Raw genomic sequence first — 24845 nt, 5'->3', positions numbered from 1 at the left:
TAAAAAACATAGATTGGATCGAGAAGACCCGTTCGTTGCACTAAAAAAAGACATAGCAGCCTTTACCTCTTTAGGGGAAATAATGATAATAGGGGATTTCAATGCTAGAACAACAAACAACCAAACTCTCAATCTTAAGGAGAGTTACAATGAAAGCAGAGATCCAGTTTGGCTCGAAGAAGAAGGGACACAAAAATGGGAAAGATCTTCACAGGATAGCATGGGAAAGATTAATCATTTTGGTGTTGAATTACTAGGCTTATGCTGCCTATACAACATGGTTATATGCAATGGTATGGAAAAGTGGCCTAAATCAGGTGGAATCACATGCAAAAGATACAATGGACAAAGTGTTGTTGATTATGTTATATGCTCGCAAGACTATGTCGCAAAGATAATTAACTTTGAGATAGAAGATTGCCCCATAGAGTTAAAATCTGATCTTAACCCCATCTTGATAAGGGTGACCACTCACTTTAAAGATCAACATATTGTCCCAAAACCTTTACAGAAGAGGAAGATGATTCCGATTGGCAAAGTTTTAATGACACAAGAAAACCATGATACTTTTCAAGACTCTCTTTTGCGGCTGTCTAGGGTTCCGGGAAACCATCTTGATTTTGAAAAATAACATTTCATGGACAAGGATAATCTTGTTCTTACTATCATTAAAGCATTGGAGGAGTGTAAAAGATCTAGGGCCACAAAAGAAGCCAAGAACACTTTTCCGGCCAATCCTTGGTTTGATGAGGAGTGCAAAATGGCAAAAAGGAATTGGAAAAAGAACATGAATAGAGAAAGTAGAAAGGAGTATGATCAACTGATTAAAAAGAAGAAAGAAGAGTATGTGAACAAGAGAAGAATAGAGTTGATTAATCTTGGTAAAAAAAACTCCAGAAAATTTTGGAAAGAGCTTCAGCAGAGAAAAACTCAGATAGAGAATAACATAACAGGAACCAAATGGCTGGAATATGCCAAGACTCTCTACGAATGTGATCTAGGAGAACGTAGTACCATGGAAACAGAGACTACAGGGGAGTTATTCAGCGAAAATGATATTATTCAAGGCATAAGGAGGTTAGCTGCTGGTAAAGCGCAAGATATAGATGGGCTACAAGCGGAATACTTAAAATGGGGTGTTGAAATCCTCACACCACACATCACTAAGATTTTCAACAGTGTCAATAGAGAAGGTTTTCCTGTAAAATGGACTACAAGTGTGGTGATCCCACTCCACAAAAGTGGAGATATAAACAATCCTTCTAATTACCGGACCATCATGATCAATCCACTATTTGGCAAGTTATTTGGCAGCTTGGTAGAACAAAAAATCAGCAACTGGGCTGAAACAGAAGGCAAACGTGCAAAAGGGCAAGCAGGCTTTAGACCGAAACACTCCACTATAGATCACGGCATCACTCTCAGACATTTGATAGAGAAAGTTTGGGACACTCCGAGGAACGAGGTTTTTTGTTGTTTCGTGGACTTTAAAAAAGCTTTCGACACAGTGCCACGTAATAAACTATGGGATAGAATGGTAGAGCTGGAAGTCCCTAAAGAACTTAGGTTAGCGGTTTACAAATTATATGAGCAGGTCAAAGCTAAAATCAGAACGACAGAAGGGATATCAGAAGATTTTGACAACAACATCGGGGTTAAGCAAGGGTGTCCGCATTCTCCAACATTATTTGGGCTCTATATTGACAAGTTAGAAGAGTGGATAAACAAGACCAATGGTGAGGGGGTGCAGCTGGCCCACTTCGTGATAAGATTGCTCTTATATGCAGATGATCTCATAATTCTTGCTAGAATAGCTAAAGGTTTGAAAGAGCACTTGAAAGCACTAGAAATTTTTTGTCATGATGTAGGAATGCAAGTTAACACTAGCGAAACCAAAATTATGATCTTCTCACTAAAGAAGAATAGGGGCATACAAGACAAGTTTCTGTTTGAAAATAGCCCCCTTGAGATTGTGGAAGAGTACAAATACTTGGGCATCTATTTTCATAACAAACTCAACTGGGATACTTGTAGATCGAAAAGGATCCAAGGGGGTTGGAAGGCATTATACTTTTTACAAAACAAGTGCAGGAACGCAGAATTATGGGATTGGACGACCATGAAAACTCTGTTTGGTTTGCTGGTCACTCCGGTTATTCTATACGGATGTGAAGTGTGGGGCGGTAGTATGTCCAAATAGAAATGGCGGCAAGTAGAAAGAATTCAAAAACACTTCATCACATGCAATCTTAAAGTCAAGACCACAGTTCCGTATGAAATCCTTTTGGCGGAGGTGGGTTCCTTTCCATTAGAAGTCGTCGCATTGATCCGAATGCTAAGCTATTTAAAGAAAACCCAAGGTCTGTAAACACATCGTTGGCCCAAGTTGGTAATAGAGGAAAAACTTGTGAGGCGGAAAAGCACATGGATGAAACAAAATGACAAATGGATGCAAAAATGGGATATCACCATCTAAACTTGCCCGGATAACATTAAAGAAATAAAGAAGTTTGTCAATGAAAAATTTCGCAATATTCTGTGGACAAGACACATAGGGCGGAAAAAATCTTATTACATTAAAGAATTTAATCCCACTTCTAGTCATGATGAAAAGGCCTATATAAGGGCACCTATTAACTGGAAAGCAAAAATGTTGATGGCACAAATTAGAACTAGTTCACATTAGCTGCGATGTGAAACTGGTAGATGGCAAGTTCCAAAGGAAGAGTGGGCAGACAAAACATGTTTATTCTACAATACGGGAACAGTTGAGACAGAGCAACACTTTGTCAAGGAATGCCTGGCTTACAACGACATCAGATCTGATTATACAAAAATTCTGCAGAACAAGGACTTCAACTATTTATTCGAGGAAGATCAAGTGAAGAGAACAACGGATTTGATTATCAAAATTCAGAAAAGAAGAGACAAGTTAACCAAAACTTTGCAACTGACTAGTTTGGCTCTTGACTCGGGAGGGTGATTGCATGGGTCCCATAGACTACTTTAGTCTCGTGGACGTCATTAAAATCTATAATATCATATCATATCCCATAAGGCAGGGACTTAAGCTCCACAAGAGCTCTTGTTGATATCGCATATACAAGTCTTCATTGTGGTTTATCACAAGGGGCCCTGCCATAAATGAATAAATCTCTGACTTTTTCCCTTGCATGCGTGTGACTAATGTCTTTTGTAGGATGTCTTCACAAATCTCTACAACTGAGTCATTGGGCATGGATTTTTATGTGGTAACGATGCCTTTTGATCGTCTTTGTATTGGCTATGCGTCAGGGATTATGCACCAGTACTATCGACATCAAGCTTTTATTTTCCATACGCTTCATCCTCCACTCAAATGGAATCTACTCATGTTAGGAATGCGCAACTGGAGAAAAATTACCCTCAACACCAAAGACTTTGTCTCCATCCATTGGTGACGATTGTCGTCTATGGGTGCACCTCTAATCTTCTTATCTAGGAAGCCAAATGGGAGCACGGAGGAGGCCATAAATTATTGGGCATAGGAGCATACACCAGGATTGTACACAGAGGAACACAGTGCTCTAGTAGAAATGATCTCAAACACCTGCGATCAACTTGAGCATTCCATTATCCAACAATCTATATCTAAGGTGTCTGGGCTTGTATTCTGCGCACTCAAGAACAATTTCCTTATATGCGGATTGCCTTGAATATTTTATGATCTGTGTGATAGTGATCCTATGGTCTGACCATCTACAAACATAAACAATGAAATTGAAATTTGTCTTGCTCCAGAGAAATCTTTACATCGTCCTGCATGTTGCCAACAATATTTATGTAAAGAACCTTGTCTTCTGAAGAATCCCTCTCTTCAACCGGTTCACACCTGTCACCATCTTCTTCATCTGTGGGAGGGTTTCGTTGATGAGAATGGGTATTGAGACTTTGCAACACCATCATTGTTTCTGTCTAATTTTCTCTGCTGAAGATGGATTCAATTTCCATTTAATTGTAACTTTTAGTATATCAGATGATACCTCAGGTTGGCCAGCTAATATCTGCAGTCTGGATTTGAAATTACCAGATGCAGACTTTCGTTTGTCCAATGGATAGTCCTGAACCTTGTACAAGTCATTATATTTGTATATCCATCAAGAACCACAGTCACTGTTATAATGTGTAAGAGCAAGCTCTTTTTTCTTTAGTGCTAAGTTCCATCTTAGAATCAAATCATGTGCACAGACTTTCCATAACACAACATTATTCCAGTCTATTCTGTCAATTCAATCTAAGTAGATGATAATCTCAGATTGTGAGTTGGTAATGATTTTTCTTGCTTCTATGCGCAATATGCTTTTCTACTTTGGTTGTGCACTTAGCTACAGGTATGGTCACAATGATCATGAAGCATAGAGGCAAGATGGGACTCAGTTTGAAAATGGTATGGTGATTAGAGATATGGAATCTGAAATGGTTTTTCGGTAAGAGACATTGCTAGCAACAAATTTTGGTTAGATTATAAGAAGGATGGCAGCAGGGATGTCCCTAAGTGGGTGGTTTTTATTTGGAATACTACTAAATGGCAAGGATAATATTTTGTAGGAATATGGAGAAGTCTAATCATGCTTTACAATTTGTAGAGGTCACTAAATTTTGCCTTAAAGTATGCAAAATAGAACAACAATATAAATCATGGGGTGAAAAGATTAAGGATGGTGCACAAATGGAGCCCCTGAAAATTAGGGCTCCAACACGTTGTTTGGCGTTAATATTGCTACAAGAATGCTTTGTGATTGATGTGCTTAGGTTTGGTTGAAGCATCTTGATTTGGAACAGGAACTTGCATCCTTGCCTGTTCTGTAGTATAATGGTGGTGGTTTCTTGAAAACCAGATTGGTTTCTTTCCATCCCTATCTTGAAAACATTCTATGTTTGCAATGATTCTGTCTTTCATCACTTTCTTTGTATGTTGTCATTCTTTAGTCACCAGAAAAAGCCATAACATGGTCTTTCAAGCTCAAACTTTGTATATCTAGAAGAGTATGCATATAGGATATAAGTGTATGACCTTTGAGTAACTAATGGAGAAGGATTTTAGGCAAAACCAATTTTTCAAATGAGGGAAAATTCAAAAAAGGGATTTTTTGGGAGCATTGCATATGGAGGATGGCTGGAAATGTCTGAGGACAGCAAAAAGGTGAACAGATTTGGGCCCAAAAATGTGATGGGACAACCCAAAATTGAGGTTTTGCAGTGTAATAACATGTGTAGGCAGCAAACTTTATGGGTGAAGAATGCATGGAAAATGGACGGTGTACCATTTACTTATAGTGATTTTTTTTTTTTCATAAGCAAGCATGTAAGCAACCATCATCATGAGTTTGTGAGGATGAGGTGTGTGCAAGTGTGAAAGCGGGCCTCAAAACATGTTGTGAAGTGATCTTGCTTTCCTTAGTTATTTCATTCAAGAACAAGTATTTTAATCCCAACTACATATGCAAGTAAGATGAAACACTTGCTTATACAACTTGGAGAAAAAAGATGGCAGATAGGAGCACATGTCATAAATGAAACAAATGCAAATCTATAAATGAAATGAAGCGATTTGCAAACAAAAAACGAATGAAGCACATGTCATAAATAAAACAATGGAAATCTATTAATGAAATGAAGCAATTTGCAAACAAAAAAAGAAAGAACATATGTATACAACTTGCCCTATGAAATTTACAAGAAATCTTACGTCTTTTCCACAAAAAGCAAAGGAATAAGTCTATTCGAATCTCAATGCGAAATCTGAAATAAGTCCAAAAAGATTGAAGCAAAGAGACATACATTTCGAATCTTTCAATCCTCTAAAAATGAATGCATTTTAGAGTTAAGATTCATTGCTTTCCAAGTCTTAGAGGTTGGATAATTGAAATGCACAAAAATAGCCACCGTATTGACTAAAACAAATGCAATGTGCAATGACAATAAAAATGGCATCCAGGGCATTAGAAACAACTTGAAAAGAATGATAAACAAGCTGCAAATGATAAGCAATGTCAAAGAACTCACCTTTGATAGAAAACGTTTGGATTCAATGGAAGAAAATGGCAAAAAATGGGCCATTTTTGTGCAAAAACGTGTTCTAAACCGGCTGTTTTGAACGCAAATCAATGTGTGTTTGCTCCCAAAATCGTCGCTCAAGGATATTGCAACAAAAATGCCCAAGTATGAGGAGAGAAACCTTTTTTGCAGATCAAAACACATTCAAATGGCCAAAAACAAACACTGTCCAGCTTCAAAATGCATGAGGGATGAGCAAAAGTAGGCTTTTTGGTTGAAAAAACATGTGCTTTCCTCATACAAATCGCCACTACTTGCTTTTTAATACCAAAGGCAAGTTAAATAAAGTCAAAAGTTAAAACACACTTTTTCATGTCAATAATATGTGCTTTTGACTCCAAAATTGCCACCTTCAGCATTTTTTGCCCAAACACAAGATAAAACAAGTCAAAACCGATTTTTGAAGTTCAAAAGCATGTCCTTCTGAGTATAAAATTGGCACGTTAAGTGATTTTAGTTAAAAGACACTTTTTGGAGGAGTAATAATGTGTTTTTGAACTTCAATATCACATATTTGGTCTTTAAAAATATCAAAAGCATATAACATATGTGTTATTGGTTTCAAAGACCCCACTTTTGTGCTTTTAAGTCATAAGTTAAAAAACACAAATCTAGGTTTTTTAATATGTATATGCATGTGTTATTGGGTTCAAATTTCCCACTCCAAGTATTGAGCAACATGGATCAGTTTCTGCAAATATGATTTTACTGCCATTGTTATAGGTATGTTCCAAATTCAGATTTGGATCTCATAAAAATATGAGGAGACGTGCCTCATGAAGAGAAATGTCTCTAAGGTTTAATTATCATTTAATTAATATACAATTTGTATATATATATATATATCTATATATATATATATATTATTATATATATATGTATGTATATTATTATTACATGAATATGTATATATAGGAAATGATAATTTACCAAAACAATAATGTATATCAAATCAATCCGACTGAAGCTACAACTTTAACACTTCCTCTTAGCTTGGGAGGATTTGTAGAAACATTATGTTCTCAAGTATATGAAGAGATATCATCTTAGTATGATATTCAATTCACTATAAGGCTAAATTTTTCAACACTCCCTCTTTAGCCAAAAAACAAAAAAAGGAAAAAAAAGAATTGAAGCAATTATAATGCAAGATTTGAACACCACTTTAAATGTGGTCTATGACAGATTTAAGTTATGGCGTCTGGCAAGATCCGATGTGAAGAACCATAGCAATTGATTTTCATGGTGTTTGGCAAAATCCGGTCCGAAGAACCATGATGAGTTGATTATCAAGGTGTTTCGTAAAATTTGGCCCGAAGATCCATGATAAGTTGTTTATCAAGGTGTCCAACAAAATCTGGCCCAAAGAAGCATGATAACACTTATTCCAACACATTTTGGTGTTAGGAGATAGATAAACTATTGATAAAGTTGTCACCTTACAATAGTGACCTCATACATATGAAAGATCGTCACCTTTCATAACACACAATTGCAAAAGTTTAATCTTTCTGTGACAACAACTTAATGAAGTCTATTATGATACATTCGTTATCATGACTTTTAGCACTTTGGGACAACTTAATGAAGTCTGTCATGATAATAGGTCTACTATTTATAAGATTGTCATCCTACAATGATTACCTTCTGTTTATATATGTCAATGAAAGATTGTCACCTTCATTATATACCATATGCGAAATAGTAACCACCATGAACCAAGTTAGAGGGTGGTACAAAGGCTTTCACCTCAATTCTCCCTCATAGAGGAATGCTGTAATATCCCTTCGTGAGGACTTTATTTTGGAAGTCAAGAAGCAAATAAATATTAATTATTTTATATTAGTTTTGCCTTTCTAATATAAATTAATTAATAATGTCTATAGTTTCTAATATTTTTGAAAGTAATAAATTAAGCTTATTTTGTTAATGCGGTGGATGCTTATTATGCCTTTAAATAAAAAAAAGTACAAATTAGTTTACAAGATCTACCCGATTACAATGATGATAAAAGGAAGTATGCGATGATGTGGGAGGGGGAAAGGTTGTGAATGTTGGAAATTGCATAGAGATTGAAGACCTTATTTTCCTTTCGTCAATACTTCATTGACCTAGTGGAGTTAGAGGCGGTAGCGACAACTTACATACATTTATCGGTGATGCTTGGGAAGGAGGCTAGAATTCGGCAACCACTGTTGGAGGAAGAAATAAAAATCATTTCCATTGGGATATGTTGCAGATGTGGTAAAAGGAGACAGAAGTATATTGTAACTAGTCAAGTGTGATCACGATGAACACTGGGTACGAATTTCTCAAGCAGACGTCTGAAATCAATTTCAAGATTGTAATATGTTCTTGAACAGGGCAGTATATCTTGCAGGAAGAAAAGCACAGGAATTAGAATTAGTTAGAGTTTAATCTACATGGTAACCGCAGAAGCCAAAGGACCTGAGAATTATTGAAAGAAAGTGCTTGGCATAGATTCAATGTTACAAACTACATCTGGAAGTGGATACCTTCAAATCAATTCCTACCGTAATAAAAGGTGCATGCTCATTTATATATTTACCTGGAAAATGTTATTCATGACTAAAGTGTTCAATAAATTGATGTTCCAATTATTTGTAATTACTGAATAATCAATTGATCAATGGTTGAGAGGATTTATAATACCAAGTTGCTTTGCAAGAAATAACAATAAGAACATATTGAAATACAGAGTTGGATTATATTTGATTAAGGTGAAAAATCTTAAGAATAGTAGTCTAGAACTTTACAAATGCATTACAAGGAATTTCACTTAGAACTTCTCCTCATAGAGAAGATATCATTTACAAAGGATTGCACCTCAAAATTCTCCCTCTGAACAATGATCCTAGGAAGTGAGGTCCAATAGTTACTCCCTTAGAGACTCTCTCCCCCCAAGAATTCGTGTCAGACTTACTTTGAATCTAATATCAATCTTCCTCATGATGTACTCAAGAGTAGTCCCATCAAAATCATGCAGTCACACATGTATTTCTAGACTCCATCTGAGTATTAATCTTCTATGCTCCTATGTTGCCTTCGAAGAAGTTTCAGACTCCCTTGCGATGTAGAAGGATACTCATAATCTCAATCATCAAAGATATTTGCTTCAAGAGCCTCACTTTGTCCAAGCTGATCATCAGATGACAAATCAATTCTAGATCACACCTTCTTTGTAGCTACTATCATAAGATTGAGTCTGTACAATATTTGGTAGCATGCATAAAGTACCAACCTTCTTTTCCTGCAAGAACATCCCCAGACATAAAGGAAAATATCAAAGGCAGATAACTCTTATACTACATATGGAAATACAATTAAGAGAGTACAGTGAGCATATAAATGTAATACTTAAAGTTAATGAATACTAATTTGTACATCCTTGATACAAGTTGCTTTAATGAAGGCTCATATATGCATCGAATCAAAGGATGATTCGGATTTGAAACTCTAATGATGTCCCTTTCCTAACATCTCCTGTTTTAAAGATGGTTCAAGTGGAAATATAAACATTGGTTATTGTTCCCCTTGACAATGTGAAATTTCCACCCTTATAATGTTTGAACAATTCTATATCACATCAAATATGTCAAACTTCTTTCTAGAACATACAAATTCATTAGAGTCAATGATGTATACAGTTGGTTTTCTATGGACAGGGATTGCAACTCCAGAAGGGCATAATTCTGGCCAAATGAGCCCAATTGATTTAGCCCAAGTAATTCAATCCTCACAAATCTATAATTGCTACACTCAATAATAATGTGGCCTTCTGATTGGTGGTTTTGAATATTGTGATGAATTGGGCAAGGAAATGCCTTTCAAGAAAATATGAAATACATACATAACAACCCAATCTCTTCCTCTGAAATTCTTCACATTGTTGACCTTAGAAGCAACACAAAGGATCGCAACACTAGTAACATCACAAGGAATGTTCACACCCATAGACATGGATGTGGATGCTCTTGTGATTTGAGAAGATAACATAGATATTCCTAATAACAACGGATATCAAAACACAAGGCTAGTTCTTCACTATCTCAAAAATATAAGTAGGTCATGAGATTGCTGAAGATACTATTTACTCCACAAAATAATATCACTATTTTCTTTCACTTTCAAGGAATCATCATAATCAGCCCCAATTTTGTATCATAATTATCATAGAGAATATCACATAACCGTGAGTTGGGAGGATGCTGGCAAGAAAATTAATATTGTGGTCTCCCCTATTCGACTTCCTTTATATTTAGGGGCAATTAACCAAATTCTTACAAATCTAAATTCTTGATCTTACTTTTAATGTGTAATAACAATGATAGATATGTTTCGTAAAATTTGGCCCTTTTTGCAGTTGCTTCCTCACCATCCACTTGGGTTCTTGATTTGTGTGCTTCACACCACATGGCTTCATCTAAGGAAGAACTTGCATCCTTGGAGCCGTGTACTATGCCTTCTATTTTGATAGGTGATAACACTCTTGTTGAGGTGTGTGGGAGAGGCTCTGTTGATGTGGGGGATGACACATTCCATGATGTTCCTTATGTACCCTCATTGTCAACTAATCTCCTATCGGTACACCAGATCACTCACACAGGTTTAGGCAAGTGGGTTGAGTTCACTCCTGATTCAGTGGAGATACGTGAGTTGCACAATGATTCTACAGTTGTAGTTGGGAGAGCAGATCATCAGTCTTAACTCTATATGTTTTCTCATTTTGTTTCTGATCCTCCTTTGACTGTTTTGCTCACTCACTTTAATGATGCGAGCAGATTATGGCATGAGCGGTTTGGCCATCTTAACTTTCACTACTTGCATCAGCTTAACCAGCAGAGCATTGTCACAGGGTTGCCTTCTACTTTGACATTGGAGTCACTTGGAATACATGATAGATCTTCTGATGGGTCAGATTCACTTGAGCAGTCTTCTACCTCCACTTTTGATGCAAAGAGTGATTCAGAGGACTCACCTCCTTCCTTTCCTAGTCATCATTCACAGGTTGATGATTCTCCTCTAGATTCTCCATCTTTTGGTCTAGTTTGGGCTAGACAGACCTTGCAGTTTGCAGGTGATTGGGTTGGGGATCCATCAGACACCAAGCAGACTCGTTCACAATTCCAGGATGCTCTACATATCTTCATTGCTACTGCCTCAAATCCACAGTCCTTTCATGAGGCTTTTGGTATTTCTGAGTGGGATACAACTATGCAGGAAGAGTATAGTTCCTTGATGAGGAACCACACTTGGGATCTTGTCCCTTTTTCTAAGGGAAGAAAAATCGTTCGATGTAAGTGGATCTACCAGACAAAATTTTCAAGCTTTGCTGGGGGTATGGGATGCTTCATCTTTTGGGGGGGCCGCTTCCTCTCACTTGGAGTCCTAATTTTCTTTGGGGAGTCTCTTTTCTCTCTCTTTTGGGGGAATTTTATGTACATGGGTACCTCATTAGGCTTGACTTGCCGGGACCCATTTCTACATCCACCTAAGCTTCGCTTATGGAGGGTTGTTAGTGTAGTTTTTTATTTTTCCTATTTTGCTAGGTTTTCCCTACACTTTTAATAATCTCACTTAGGTTAATAAAGCATGTCTTATTAGGTGAATGTTTGTGAGGTGTCACCTTCTTACATGTGAGCATCCATAGCTATCTTGGGAAGATACTTTGCTATCTTTAGTCCGATAGATGGTTGCTCCTCATTGGTTGGTGTTGCCACCTCCTCCCTCTTCCTAGCCTATATAAGCATGCTAGTTAGCTTGTATTTGCATCTCTTGTTTTTGCATCCTCTTAATGCTATTTTGCTTCCAGCATTTGCATTACTCTCTTGGAGACTAACTTTATGATGCTATTTTGATTTTGTATCATTTGCATTCATAGTTTAGATATTTACTCTTTCCACTAGTTTTCTGGGTTATTAATCTTTTGAAATTCTAACACAAGAGAGCTGCATGTCAAGGAACTACGATCAAGATGCACAAAAGAGTACATATGTATGTAATGAGGTGATCAATCTCAAGACACTTCAGGAGGTTAATGTAATGTCGTCTTCTGGGACATTAGAAATATTGAAGTCTTATTTTATATAATGTTAAAATTGACTCTGAGACATAGACTCAAAATATTAGAAGGTCAATTTAATGTTATAAAAAGGGCAAAAGGTCAAGGAGGAATAAGACAAATTATCAAAGAGAAGTTGAAGAGTCGCAAGGGAATGGGACGAAAGGCAGAGGGGATTTGAAAAGTCTTAGTTTTGTGTATTAAAAGGAAAGAGGCTCATGGCTGGATATGCTTGATTTATTATTCAGTTCAGTTTTCTCTCTCTTTTGAGAGTCTCAGAAAGCTACAACTTTCAAGCTAGTTCGAGGACATAGCCCCTTGTGCTGGCAGATAGTGGACGCAATCCCATTGTTTGGGGAGACATCAGTTGAGATGTTTCATGTGCAATTTCAGGTTTGATTTCTTGTATTCCAATTTCACTGTTAATTTGTATATTAAGGATTGGATTCATAGTGCTAGTTATTGTATTGCTGTTGCATAATGCAATAATGTATTGTAAGGAGTTATAAGAGTTTGTTGGTTTTATCTTACTGGTTTATAACACATGGTTATATGCTCGACATTTTGGATGTTATTGTGAAATAATAGGTTATATTCTTGTGGAGAATCTTTTGGTTTTATTATAGCATTGTTTTCCATTTGCCTGTATCTGAGTTTTGAATGTTATATCTAAGAAGAGTTGACTAAATCTCTATTGGGATTTCTACTGGTTTTCGATTGAGTTGGAAACTATTTGCAATGTTTATTTCTGATTATATTGTTAAAAGAAAAATTAGTAAATGTTTGGCTTGGGATACTTCAACTAATGTCACATAAAGGAAACTCACTAGACAAAGAAAGATGGCAAACAAAGGCAAAACATAAACCCCCCATGGCACTTTAATCATAGTAGTGCATGTACAATAAGGCACAAGATATGGTGAATCCCAAAAATACAATAATTTGTACGAGTGTCCATTGATGACACTGCTCGAATCAGAAGGCAAAACAAGGCAAAACTACTGAAACAAAAATATAGATGGAATATGGTACTTTATCTCAGTGCGTTTGCAAGAATGCATACAATTGATGTCTTAATAGACCAGAAGAGACATAAAGCTAATACAATAGATAGTACAACCCATGACGAATCATCTGAAGCAACAAAATCAATCCTTAGACCTGAAACAATCAAGATATCCACCAGAATGCAAAATTGCAAAAGATTGAATAGAATGTGCCTTGAGTATAATCTCAGAAAACAACTAGCATCACTGGAAAGAGCTCGAAAAGACCTTTTTAACGATATAAAGAATTCCCAAATCAGAGATCGAATGCTTAAGATGTCTCCTAGAGAGCAAAAGCGAACTCTTGACTTTTACAGCAGAGAAAAGCCATCAAAAAAACATCAAAATTGAAAACTAATTGTACCACTGTGATGGGCTTGAAACTAGCTTTCCAACGATATCTTGTTTTCGGAAAAAAGGAGTTTGTATGCTTGATAGATGAGCAAAAATGCGAAGGTAGGTACAAACAGAGATTGGGGAGTGACAAGATATGCTGATGTTGTGCTGACATGGTGCTGATGTCAGCAAGGGATGAGCCCAAATTGGATAGTTAAACGGCCATAGAGGCAAAAAACTGCTTGAAAATGACCCTTGCCAGGAAAAAAATCCAGCTACCCGAAACATGTGTTAGGCAAAGGGCCGTTGTTGAAAAACAAATCCAATGGCCAAAACAATAAGATGTGTTTAAAGTATTAAACACCAAATTTGCATGTAACAAATGCAATGCAAAAACCACCGTGCATAGTAGAAGAAGCCACCGAAACTCCTCGAAAAACTCGCTTCTCACAAATAGAGAGCATGAGCGCAGGGTCAAGGTCGAGGTCGAGTAACTCCAATTTTTGCTGATCCACGTCATGCCATTGCGCTTCAAAAACCAATGAAACGATTGGCAGAAAATTCGCCCATAGAGAGGTGGATCTGACAAACCAATGCGGAATAAGATGGGATACATGGCAGTTGTTTAGGTGTCCTAAAAAATGGAGTTATGTGCAAATTAAGGAGTGCTCTAACTGCAAAAAATGCCTAGTGCACTTTTCATAAAAAAAATGGGCTTGGAGAAGAGGCCAACTTGAGATCATAGTCGTAACAAAAACTTTTCTTTCATAAAAAGTGCCACAATCTCCAAAGTTTGTCTACAACCTGTGGGATAGGACAATAGAAAACACAGATTGCCAAGGTAGGTGGCGCATAAAGTGCTAGAAGTAAGCGCTTTAATGGAGCATGAGGCACAAATCCATAATCTTGATTGCATCCACCCAAAAATGTTGCACATTCCAAAATAGAGAGCCGTTGATTGCGCATGGGAATTGGTGTATCTTGCAAAACAACAACTGAAATCTCCAGTGGAAATGAATAAACCGCCTGTAGAGAGCTCTACGCATGCATTAAAAGAAACTCAAATCTATTAAGGTCCAGTCATGAGGTGGTCAACAGTAGTGGGGCCTCAAAAAATGCCTTGCAAGGATCACAAAGAAGCCATGTGGACAATGGAGCCGCAGGGGGTTTGAAAAAGCCACACTCTGGGAGACATTCTGCTAACAGTGCATATAAGGGAAAGACCCAAGGAGCAGACGTATTTCCAAAACAAGTGGTCTCAGTGGAAACACCAACCTGCCCATCGTGCATACACCACCTAAGAAGGTCTGCTAAAGGTGCCAGTTTATACGGTCTCCAAAAAACAAAGAAGGGTGCCAAAAAAATGTTGAAAATGCCGAATAAAATGCCACAATTAAAACAGTGGCTCCCATGAATGACTTGGGTCATCGACAAAACCAATGCTCTCCAAAAATCCACTGACTACATCAATGCCTTTTTGAGATCACTGCCCAAAGCGACCACGATTGCAGATTTTGTAAAATTGCACATGAGCTTTGAAAGCCACTGAGTGCTTGGAACGGAAGGGACCCAAGGCGGGCACATGTCCAGAGGGTAGAGGGCTTTGAATGAGTGTTGCCCAAATAGTGGTCCCATTCATGAAAATCGTAGGTGGCGCCAAAATCAAAGATGCACCAAGACAAGTGTGGGCAATCTTACCCACAAGTCTATCGACCCTTAAAAATTTTGGCCTTGACTTCAATTCACGCAACTCGAGGGTTCTTATGCATGTGAGGTACAGGTGCGAGTACCCTGCAATAAAGGTGTCACTGCTGGGTCATAGTACAGGCCCAAAAAACACAAGAATTCCATCAACATGCACCAGGATCATGCTCATCCAAACACTTCTACATGCACTTTTGAATTTCTTTTTGCAATAAACCTTTTTATCCAAAAAAATCAAAAAATACCTCGCCTGGGTCTGCGTGCCTAGGTCAAAACGGCCTAGGTACAAATTTTTTTGCCTAAGATTTCAACAACATCCAAATTGGATGTATTTTATATGGAAATGGGGGTTTTTGAGCACTGTGAGCTTAATGGTGATGTTTGTTTGTGTTCTAAGTGCTTTGAAAAATAGGTCCTCCCTAGATCCAATACAAAATCCTCTAAAAGCCATAGATCTGAAAATCGGTGCCAAATCTCTCAAGAACAGGACAGGGGCATGAAGATCTGGAGCTCTTATACCATGTTGAAGTTGATGAAAGATCAACCCCACAGCTCCCAAGAATCACCAGGATGCAAACACCCATCACAAAAAGAGAGAAGCAAAAGCTATGGAGGCTAGAATTCCTAGATCCATACTTGAGACATTCTTGATGAGCAAAAAGTGAAATTGTTATTTTCAACAGTGAATGAGTTTTTACAATGAGAGATCGTCCTTATAAAGGAGATCGTAACCCTAAAAAGGTCTAACCTAGCTTGCATCATAATAATTAATAAAAGAATTAATTATTAGATAATCAAAAGAATTTCTCATTTTTGCCAATAAACTCTCATCATAGATAATATTAAAGTTGATCCAAAACTTTAAGTAAAGGAATTTGTTACACTTCCCAAATTGTTATGATCCTAATTCCACTTCATGTCAGGGGTATATAAAGGTCGAATCCAATTCAAGCTCATTTTTCATATCTATTTGCCATCATTGCAATTACCATGTTCTTATGTTTCAAGAGTGGGACGTGTGACATTGTAGGGCTGATGTGGCCAAGACATCACATGGCTCAATGAGTTCTAGAAAAATAGCAATGTGTCAGAGCAGTGATTTTTAAATCGTCTAATGGATATGTCTCCAAATGACCTGCACTTTTTACTAGTTTTCTAGACTGTGTTCAAGGAGCCACCTATGGTCTTTACTAGGTGATAATGTCTCCAATCTTCTAACTGATAAATATTGACTATTACTCCATGTTATTCCTTGCATATGTGAAACTCTCCCTCTTAAAGTCAATATTATTTCTGCACATCATTATCTTGTATGAACTTTCTATTTTCATGGTCTTTTTGTAATTGGTTTGGTGTTTTCTGGATGTCTCTATTTTTTAACTTTATGATGATCTTCTTTAGATACGATTATCCTTGACACCAAATCCAGATAATGCCAAGTCATTTTGTGATCTAATTACCGTGAGATCAGCAATAAATTTTCAGCTTACTATTTGATAGTGGTTGTTAAATTGTATTCTTAAGTTTTCAGCATCTTAATGGCTTCAATTTTATGTTTCTGTTAATGCTGCTCCTCATTGGGCGTTGCTATATTGTGCCTTGTCATGGGAATGTTTTCTTTGGCTGTGTGTCAGCTTCTTAGAGAGCCATGATTGATAAACACAATATGGAGAAGAGTTGATCTCACAATTTTCCCTCTGCACTTGTATTGCTCCTTTCAAGTTGTTTCTAGGGGAAGATTGAGATGTTCATAAATTGCTTGCCGCCAATACTATGTTTTCCTCCCTCTTTAATAATAAATATCAAATTTATACTTTTCCTGCATACAATATTGGGTTGCTCAAATTGTGGAAACAACGTTGGTGGATTAGAATGATTCCTTCATATAATTGCTTCGTTATTCTATTTATATCTTCCATTTTACGTCATGTATAATGGTTCGATCCCATTAGGTTACTTTCATAGATGTATAATTTTATACCTTTGCACATTACTTTATTATCTTCGTGCTTTCCTTCCTATTTGCTTCCACTGTTATTTTTTCTTCTCATATTCCTTGACTACCATATGACCCATCATGGGTTCATAATTAACTCCTTTTTATATGTACTTTCTTGTAATCCTATTTAGGATATTTTGTATGCATCCTTGATAACAGTATTTTGTCATTTCCCAGGGACTTGCTTGAGTTGAATCAACCAACACCCAATAGCAGATATTTGTTTATAATCTCTAACAGTTCCAATCTTGAGCAGAGAATCGGATCATTAGCTTACGAAATCGCTAAGGTCTTTATCCTTGTGTATGAGATTAATTATCGCATCATTAGCCTATGGAATTGCTAAGGTCTTCATCCTTGTGTATGAGATTAATTATTGCATCATTTCTTCAGGTTGCAATTTTATTGAATTTACCGCTAAAAAAAGCCTTATTTTAATTTCTAGATCTATTATGGAGTTTGAAGAGTTTATTTAACAATTATTGAATTCCTCCTTCGTGGTCACTAATTAATTCCTTTACGGCTGATCTGGCCATTATGCCACTTTTGTCTTCTTATTGATGAATGTTTATCAGTCACTATGAATGTGTTTCTATTGACTATTTATTTTTCATTTGCAGCTCGGTGCTTTGATACCATATTGAGTAACATGGATAGGTTTCTGCAAATGTAATTATACTGCCACTATTATAGGTATGTTCCAAATGAAGATTTGGATCTCATATAAATATGAGAGGAGACATGTAGAGACATGTCTCTAAGGTTTAATCATTATTTAATTAATATATAATTTGTATAATACATATATACATTATACACACAGACACATATAATATAATATATATATATATATATATATATTATAGGAAATAATATAAATTATTATTACATGAATATATATAGGAAATGATAATTTACCAAAACAATAATGTATATCGAGTCAATCCGATTGAAGCTACGACTTTAACAATAAGCCTTTAAGTGATTAAAGGTTTATAATTATAAGATATTAATATGCATTTGCATATAAAAACCCTACTTGCATGTGTTAAATGACATATTTTTGATTTAAAATACTAAGTTACCATATTCTCTAACCTACAGGCAAAATCGGAAGTCAATTTGCCATAAATTCGAATTCGGTTTGAAGTCATGTCGAATTCGCTTTTTAAATGGTAAAGTCATTGCACATTCACTAAAATGGACCTGGTCGAATTTTGGATTATTTTAAATGAATTTGGTTTTATGCAGTCGAACCTGGGGAGACTTTTGGTGACATCAATTGAATGTTAGGCAACTTTGGGCAGAATCAATTAATTTTATTGTCCTTTCTGCTTGCATGCCAAATTTTTATAATTGTTTTTTAATTTTCTAAGGAAACCTAAAAGGCTACTGTGTTTTTACCATTTCTTTTTTCTTGATTCGGTTTCCGGTATTCTGCTTTGCGGTTTCTGTTTGCATTTTTGCTGCTTGAGGTTACTCTCCAACATTGTTCTTGAATCAGACAATATCGTTACTCTCCAGCATCGTTCCGCCACTCGTTCCTCCACTCTTACTCATTTCTCCAACATCTTTCATTTTTAGTTTTGACTTTTTTTGCGTCTTCATTTTTTAACATTTACTATATGTTTATTGTTCTTGAATCTTAGGCTCTGCTGTCATGTTCTCCCCATTTCATACTTCAACATTTCAACATATGAATCCCAATTTTAACACTGCTGTCTTGTTCTCTTGAATCTTAGTTTAAAAGCCTAAAGTTGCATGATAATCATAGATTCATAAATGCATGATTTTAATAACTTCTATCTAAGAATAGCCATAGGATACATGCAAAATGCATTGCTACTACCAGATATTTTTATTTTAACGATGTTTATGATTTGAAACATTGATAGGTGGTTTATTTTGACTTTTGTCATGCTAATGAACTAAATGGTTAATATTTATGGTGGTGTATTTTGCTAAATTGCTTTAATATTAACATGGTAGTGTATGAACTTATTTATTGTAGCATATTTTTACATATATATGATTTAAAAAAGAAAAATCTTTTACGGACGAACCCAAAACGAACCCGAACCTAGCCAAAATTTCGAACCAGAATGTCGACAGTTGAACCTGCATACGAACTAGAGTCCAAACTAGCAATTTAGTTAAAATATGTAGTTGCATACAGAAACCCTACTTTTATGCATCTAGGACCTAGATTTTATGGGTAGTGGGTTTTTAGGAGATGATTTCATCAAATGATATGCAATGAGTAATAAAACTCTTTAATTGTATTTAAAGTATCTCATGTAGTTATTGATAATCTATAACTATAGTTTTCAATAAAGTAACATGAATAGGCTTAAAAAGCCATTTTCATTAAAACATTAAAGACCATGTCAAATCAATTCAGAATGAGTTGAAATTTGAAAATGGGGGTCAAAATCCACTTAATATATTAGTAATAAATAAATATTATGCAATTCCCAATAAAAAATCCACTTGTGGAGGATATTTAATAAAATTACCGTTGGCTTGAAAAACCCCACTTTTTCTTTCATAACTTGAGCTAGACAACTCTGTTTGACACCTAAAATAGCTTGAAATGAGTGGGATTCCAAGGGCTATTAACCTAAGGGGAAAGCAAGATGAAAAATTACTAACAAGAAAGGGAAAAACAAAGAATAAACTTGAAGATTGCCAAAAATCAGGTGCTTGTAGCCAGAGAAGATCTGATCCTGACAAGCATTTACAGAGAGCAGCTTGATGGAAACCTTCAAAAATAACACATAAATAAGATTACGTAAAGTGCAATTCAAGGATGACGAGCTGCCTTTATCACAGCATATCAATGTGTTGAAACATAGAGGATACACACACGAATCCATGAGAAAATTGCATAGGGTTGCCACAATTTTGTAATTTCAAAATTGATGACAACAATAGTCATATTGCTATTTATTGAATTGCTTTTATTGTTAAGTCAGCTGAAAATATGAAGTCTATGTTTAGTCAATATCTGGTTCCTTTTCATTTTACTTCATTACTGCTATTATATTTAATTATAATCTTAGGTAGAATAATAACTGATTTTCTGGATGTGCAGAGTCAAACAGTATCAGAATTAAAGGATTTTGTGAAGAAACTGAGTTCTCTTCCAGAAATGACGGTATTTTCTTCTTTTGAATTCAACTTAAGGTTTTGAATGCTTCTGACTTCTGTAATTCCCAATCTCATAATGATAATCACTTTTCCATTGCAGAGACACACACATCTTGCTCAACATCTGTCCACATTCACTACCAAGCCAACTTTCCTAGGTCGTCTTAGTATTGAACAGACACTTGTGGAGGGTCAGAGTTATGATATGTAAGATTAATTGATAATTTATTTGCTCTTTGAAAATTTGTATTGAAGTGAAAGAATGTGCTGAGCACACTTTTTTTTATCAACCGTATGTTTGCTATTTGAAATGCAACAAGTGAAATTGACCTTATTTTCTTTTCTACTGATGCCAAACTAATCTTTTAACTGGAGTGTTTTCTCTGTATGCCTTTTACAATTCTAAGATCTTCGTTTTGAAGGGATAGCTAATTTTAATTTTCATCAGGGATGGGTATACTATCACTAAAAGGACAAACACATTCTATCAAAACATTGTATGTCTATATGCTGTATAGAATGCATATGTGATTTCTTGAAATGGATAAATTGGAAGCTGAATATTCACAATTTTAAGTTTGCTTGGCAAATGAATAGATCTAGGATTCATTAGAACTCATTATCGTTTAGCAATTTTGATTCTTTTTAAATTTCAAATGTGTTTTTCTGTCAAGTAGTGAATGATGATCATACACTACATTTTATACATTTCTGTTTTGTTAAATCACTTCAACTTATGACAAATCAATTTTTGGATAATTAAAGGTTGCAATGGTGTGCCACGGTTGATGCAGATGTTTTGAGTACATTGAGGAGATGATTCATAAGCAGGAGCCTTTTCTCAGTGTTTTGCGGTTGCTTGTTTTGTTTTCCATCACAAATGGTGGCCTACCAAAAAAACATTTTGATTATTTAAGGTAACAAGACACTCCAGTATTAGGTTATCATTTGTAAATGTTTTCATTGTTGAACTTCAAAGTCAACATTCCTGCAATTGCAAATCTGTTTATCGGTGAACTAACAAAATTATTCTCAGTATGGCCCTAAAATTCTGATTAACTTAGCTGGTGGGCAATGGCTATTATGTTCCATCTGGATAATTTCAATTCATTGGTGATATGAGGAGCTCATTAATCATATCAAATGGCGATATGAAGGCCATTTATGTACTTATTGAGTTACTGTGATTTGGATCATGTTCTGAATCAAATTTTTTCTTAACAAGTAAAGGTTTATATCAAATGTTGGCCTGAAATTAATAGTTACATTCATTTTTTGATGCTTTTGTCAGCATTCATATAATATTCATCGTGTGATTGGACATAGTTTATGAACCATGTTCTCTACAGCTTTTTTGAGTTGTGAGTTTTTCACTAAATGCCTCCTGCTGAATTTTTTGTGTTAATATGATCCATTTCAGAGACAAGGAACTTTTTTTGTTTGAAGACATCTTTGTTCTTAGAATGTAATTCCTGAGCTTTGCTTTGGCCTCATTAAGCTTTGCTTTGATCTCCTTCAGCTTTGGAGAGAATAGCAACAATTTATATCAAATGGCAGCAAGAAGGCCATTTATATGCTTTTCGTTTATTCATATCATGTTTTGAATCAATTATTATCCAAACCAGTAACAGTTTATATTAAATGGTGGCTTGAAACTAATAGATATCCATATAGTCTTATTGTTTTGCTGTAATTTGTTGATGCTATTGTCAGTTTTCACATAGTATTCATTTTGTGATTGGACAGAGGTTCCTAGCCATGCTCTCACAGCCTTTTAGCGTTATCAGTTTTTAACTGAAGGCCTTCTGCTGGACCTTTGCGCTCATATGATTCATTTCAGATACGAGGAACTTTCTGTTTGAAAACATCTTTGTTCTAAACCCTGCGCTTTACTTTGACCTCTTTTAACTTTGCTTGTATTTCCTTCAGCTTTGCAGAGAATAGTTACAGTTTAGATCAATTCTGTGATCAGTAGAATTCCCTATTTCTTTCATCAGGATATCAAACTTTAGGCGGTCTAGTTAAAACCTTTCAGTTCTTTAAAAAGACATTCTTTTGGAACTTGCTCTGTCCCACTAATGATCTGGTCCTCTTATCTTTCATAGCTGCCAATTTAAGCATTTAGTTTGTGTTGAACTATCTATTTGATGTCAGGAGTCTGCCTAGCCTTTGTGCAGCAAAGAAATGAGCTTTACATGGCTGAACTATGTAAATCATGCTGCCTTCCGTTTGATAACCCATATATCTGTTTCTAAAAGAAATCTCTGGAAGTAATCAAGGTCCAGATCAATCTTGCTGTTTTGTTACTTTTCGGAGATGTCCACGAGGGTGCTGAAGTCTTTCCCTGTGATCCAATTACATATATAATTTAGCTGGATGTGCTGGGACCATACAGGATTGATCCCAAGTCCAACATTCGTTCTCTGGTTAAACTTTGTGAACCATGAAGTTTGCAAGGAAAACGATCAAATAAGAGTTTAAGCTGTTTACCTGACATATAATTTAATTATCCATGTATTTGATATTTCCGTAGGTTTCAAAACATAAAATTAGTCCTCCTAATTGACCAGTGGCTTCTGCAACAGTTACTTATGCACACTGCTATACAGTGAGGCTTTTCTACCTGAATAAGTGTTTACACTCACTTTTTTATCCTGGAGAATAGCCAAGAAGGATTTCACATTCTATTATCTGCTTGAACATTCTCTTTGTATGTGGGATACTGTGGCTTGACATTCCTGTTGGCAAAATGGTCAGCGCTCCCCTCGGGATTTGTGATAAGGGACTTAGCTTTTTTGAGATTCTGGAAGTCTGGTGGTTGTATCGAGCATCAACAGGTTGATCTTTTGGTGTAATGGAAACCACACTTGTAACAAGTGGTATCAGAGCTTGGTCATAGGTTCATATCTCCGTGGATAACGCCAAGGTGGAGATTGTTGAAAAAATGGTCAGTGCTCCCCTCAGCATTTGTGACAAGGGACTAGCCGCCTCATGTGGATGCTATAGTCTAGTGTTTATATTGGACACTAATAGGTTGATCTTTTGGTGCAATCGCAACCACACTAGTAACAATTCCACCTTACAAATCTCATTTAAATGGATTTTCTTCCATGCATCTTGGCAGTACAACATCCAACTGAGATTTTTTTCGAGAAGCATGAAATCATATTACTATAAACTATGATTATAGGAGATCCCAGATATGACCATGGGTAAAAATCTGTGTCATTTATATAGATCCATCCCTTTTGCAGATGTTTAACATTATAAATGCTACTGAGAATACTGCCATTTCCACACTTTATCCTTTTAACCAATGATTTTGCACTTCTGGTACTGTTCATGTTTATTATGCATTCTTTACACAGTTCTATAATTTGTGTTTGAAATAGTCTTCTGCTGATGTTTCCTTACAATGTTTTGGATTCTTAAATTTCAATTTTAAGACATTTTACGTATCTAAGGGACCTTGTTGAGTTGTAAATTGTTTTGTTTTACCATAATGTGCACACTTCATCGATGAATACAACTGCTTGTTGAATTTGTTGTCATTAATGTAGAGGTTGATGATCAAGGTCCTATAAATCTCAGACACAACATTTGTTGAGGTACTTGCTTGCTTGGTTGAGGTTGTTGAGCTGTTTGGGGTGCTTAAGCTGGTTGTGTGTCTACTTCAGCTGCATTTTTGTCTACTTCCTTGCCATGTCATCTGCCTTGTCACCAGCTAAATATTTTAGAATCATGGTTTAATCAAATAAGGGAAACTGTTCTGTATTCATGGTATGAAGGTGCTGCTTGCTTGGTTTGATTCTTAGTATTATATTTCAAAAGAATTAAAGATTTCTTAGGCTGTGTTACTTATTAATTTATGACTGGGCGTTTTATTATTGTCTGTTCATTACATTATTCGAGGCTATGGGATCGAATGTAGTTGTACCTATTTACTGAAACTGGGCATTATCGTACCTGTAGCTGAACAGAGGGAGTCATATCTTTCCATATATAGCCGAGTGTCCTTTTTGGATTGTTAATGATTCTTGTGCAATGATATGATGGAGTGGAATATGCTTTTCTAATTTTGGAGGCTATGCATTGTGAGCAGAGCTTATGAAATGAATTTTGAATATTAAGTTGTTGCTTTTGAAAAGATGAGGTGCACGATGTCTTCTATTAATGACTGGGTGTGTAATGGTGGAGTGCAGTGTTTAATTTAGTGATATCTGTGTTGTGTGTAATTTGCCCATTTACTATGGGCAATCAAAAATATATAACATCGAAAAATATTGTGGTTTGATATTATGATTCTCAGAGCAATTGCCAGAGTATTATTGTTGATGTTTAAAGGAGAATTTTTTTTTTCTTTGGTGTTATAAAAGCTTGCTAAGATTGAAATGTGGAAGTGGGATTTTTTGGTGATGCACATTCAATGACG

The 24845-nt window shown here is 35.9% G+C and overlaps 1 protein-coding gene across 11 annotated transcripts in view; it reads left to right on the top strand.

Moving 5' to 3' along the window:
* ATVPS33 (Sec1/munc18-like (SM) proteins superfamily) overlaps positions 1–24845 on the top strand; it is a 352047-nt gene that overhangs the window by 137830 nt on the left and 189372 nt on the right. For all 11 annotated transcript variants that reach the window (XM_089798599.1, XM_089798593.1, XM_089798598.1 and 8 more), the window contains 3 exons: positions 20358–20420; positions 20514–20620; positions 21208–21330. In XM_089798599.1, the coding sequence (XP_089654725.1) occupies positions 20358–20420; positions 20514–20620; positions 21208–21330 (293 nt within the window). The remainder of the gene's footprint in view (positions 1–20357; positions 20421–20513; positions 20621–21207; positions 21331–24845) is intronic.

This window comes from Cupressus sempervirens, chromosome 8, assembly GCF_028749045.1.
Source record: "Cupressus sempervirens isolate cs-2001-9-10 chromosome 8, ASM2874904v1, whole genome shotgun sequence".
NCBI classification, from domain to species: Eukaryota; Viridiplantae; Streptophyta; class Pinopsida; order Cupressales; family Cupressaceae; genus Cupressus; species Cupressus sempervirens.
The sequence above is the reverse complement of the archived record's forward strand: the minus strand, read 5'-3'. Positions and strand labels throughout refer to the sequence as shown.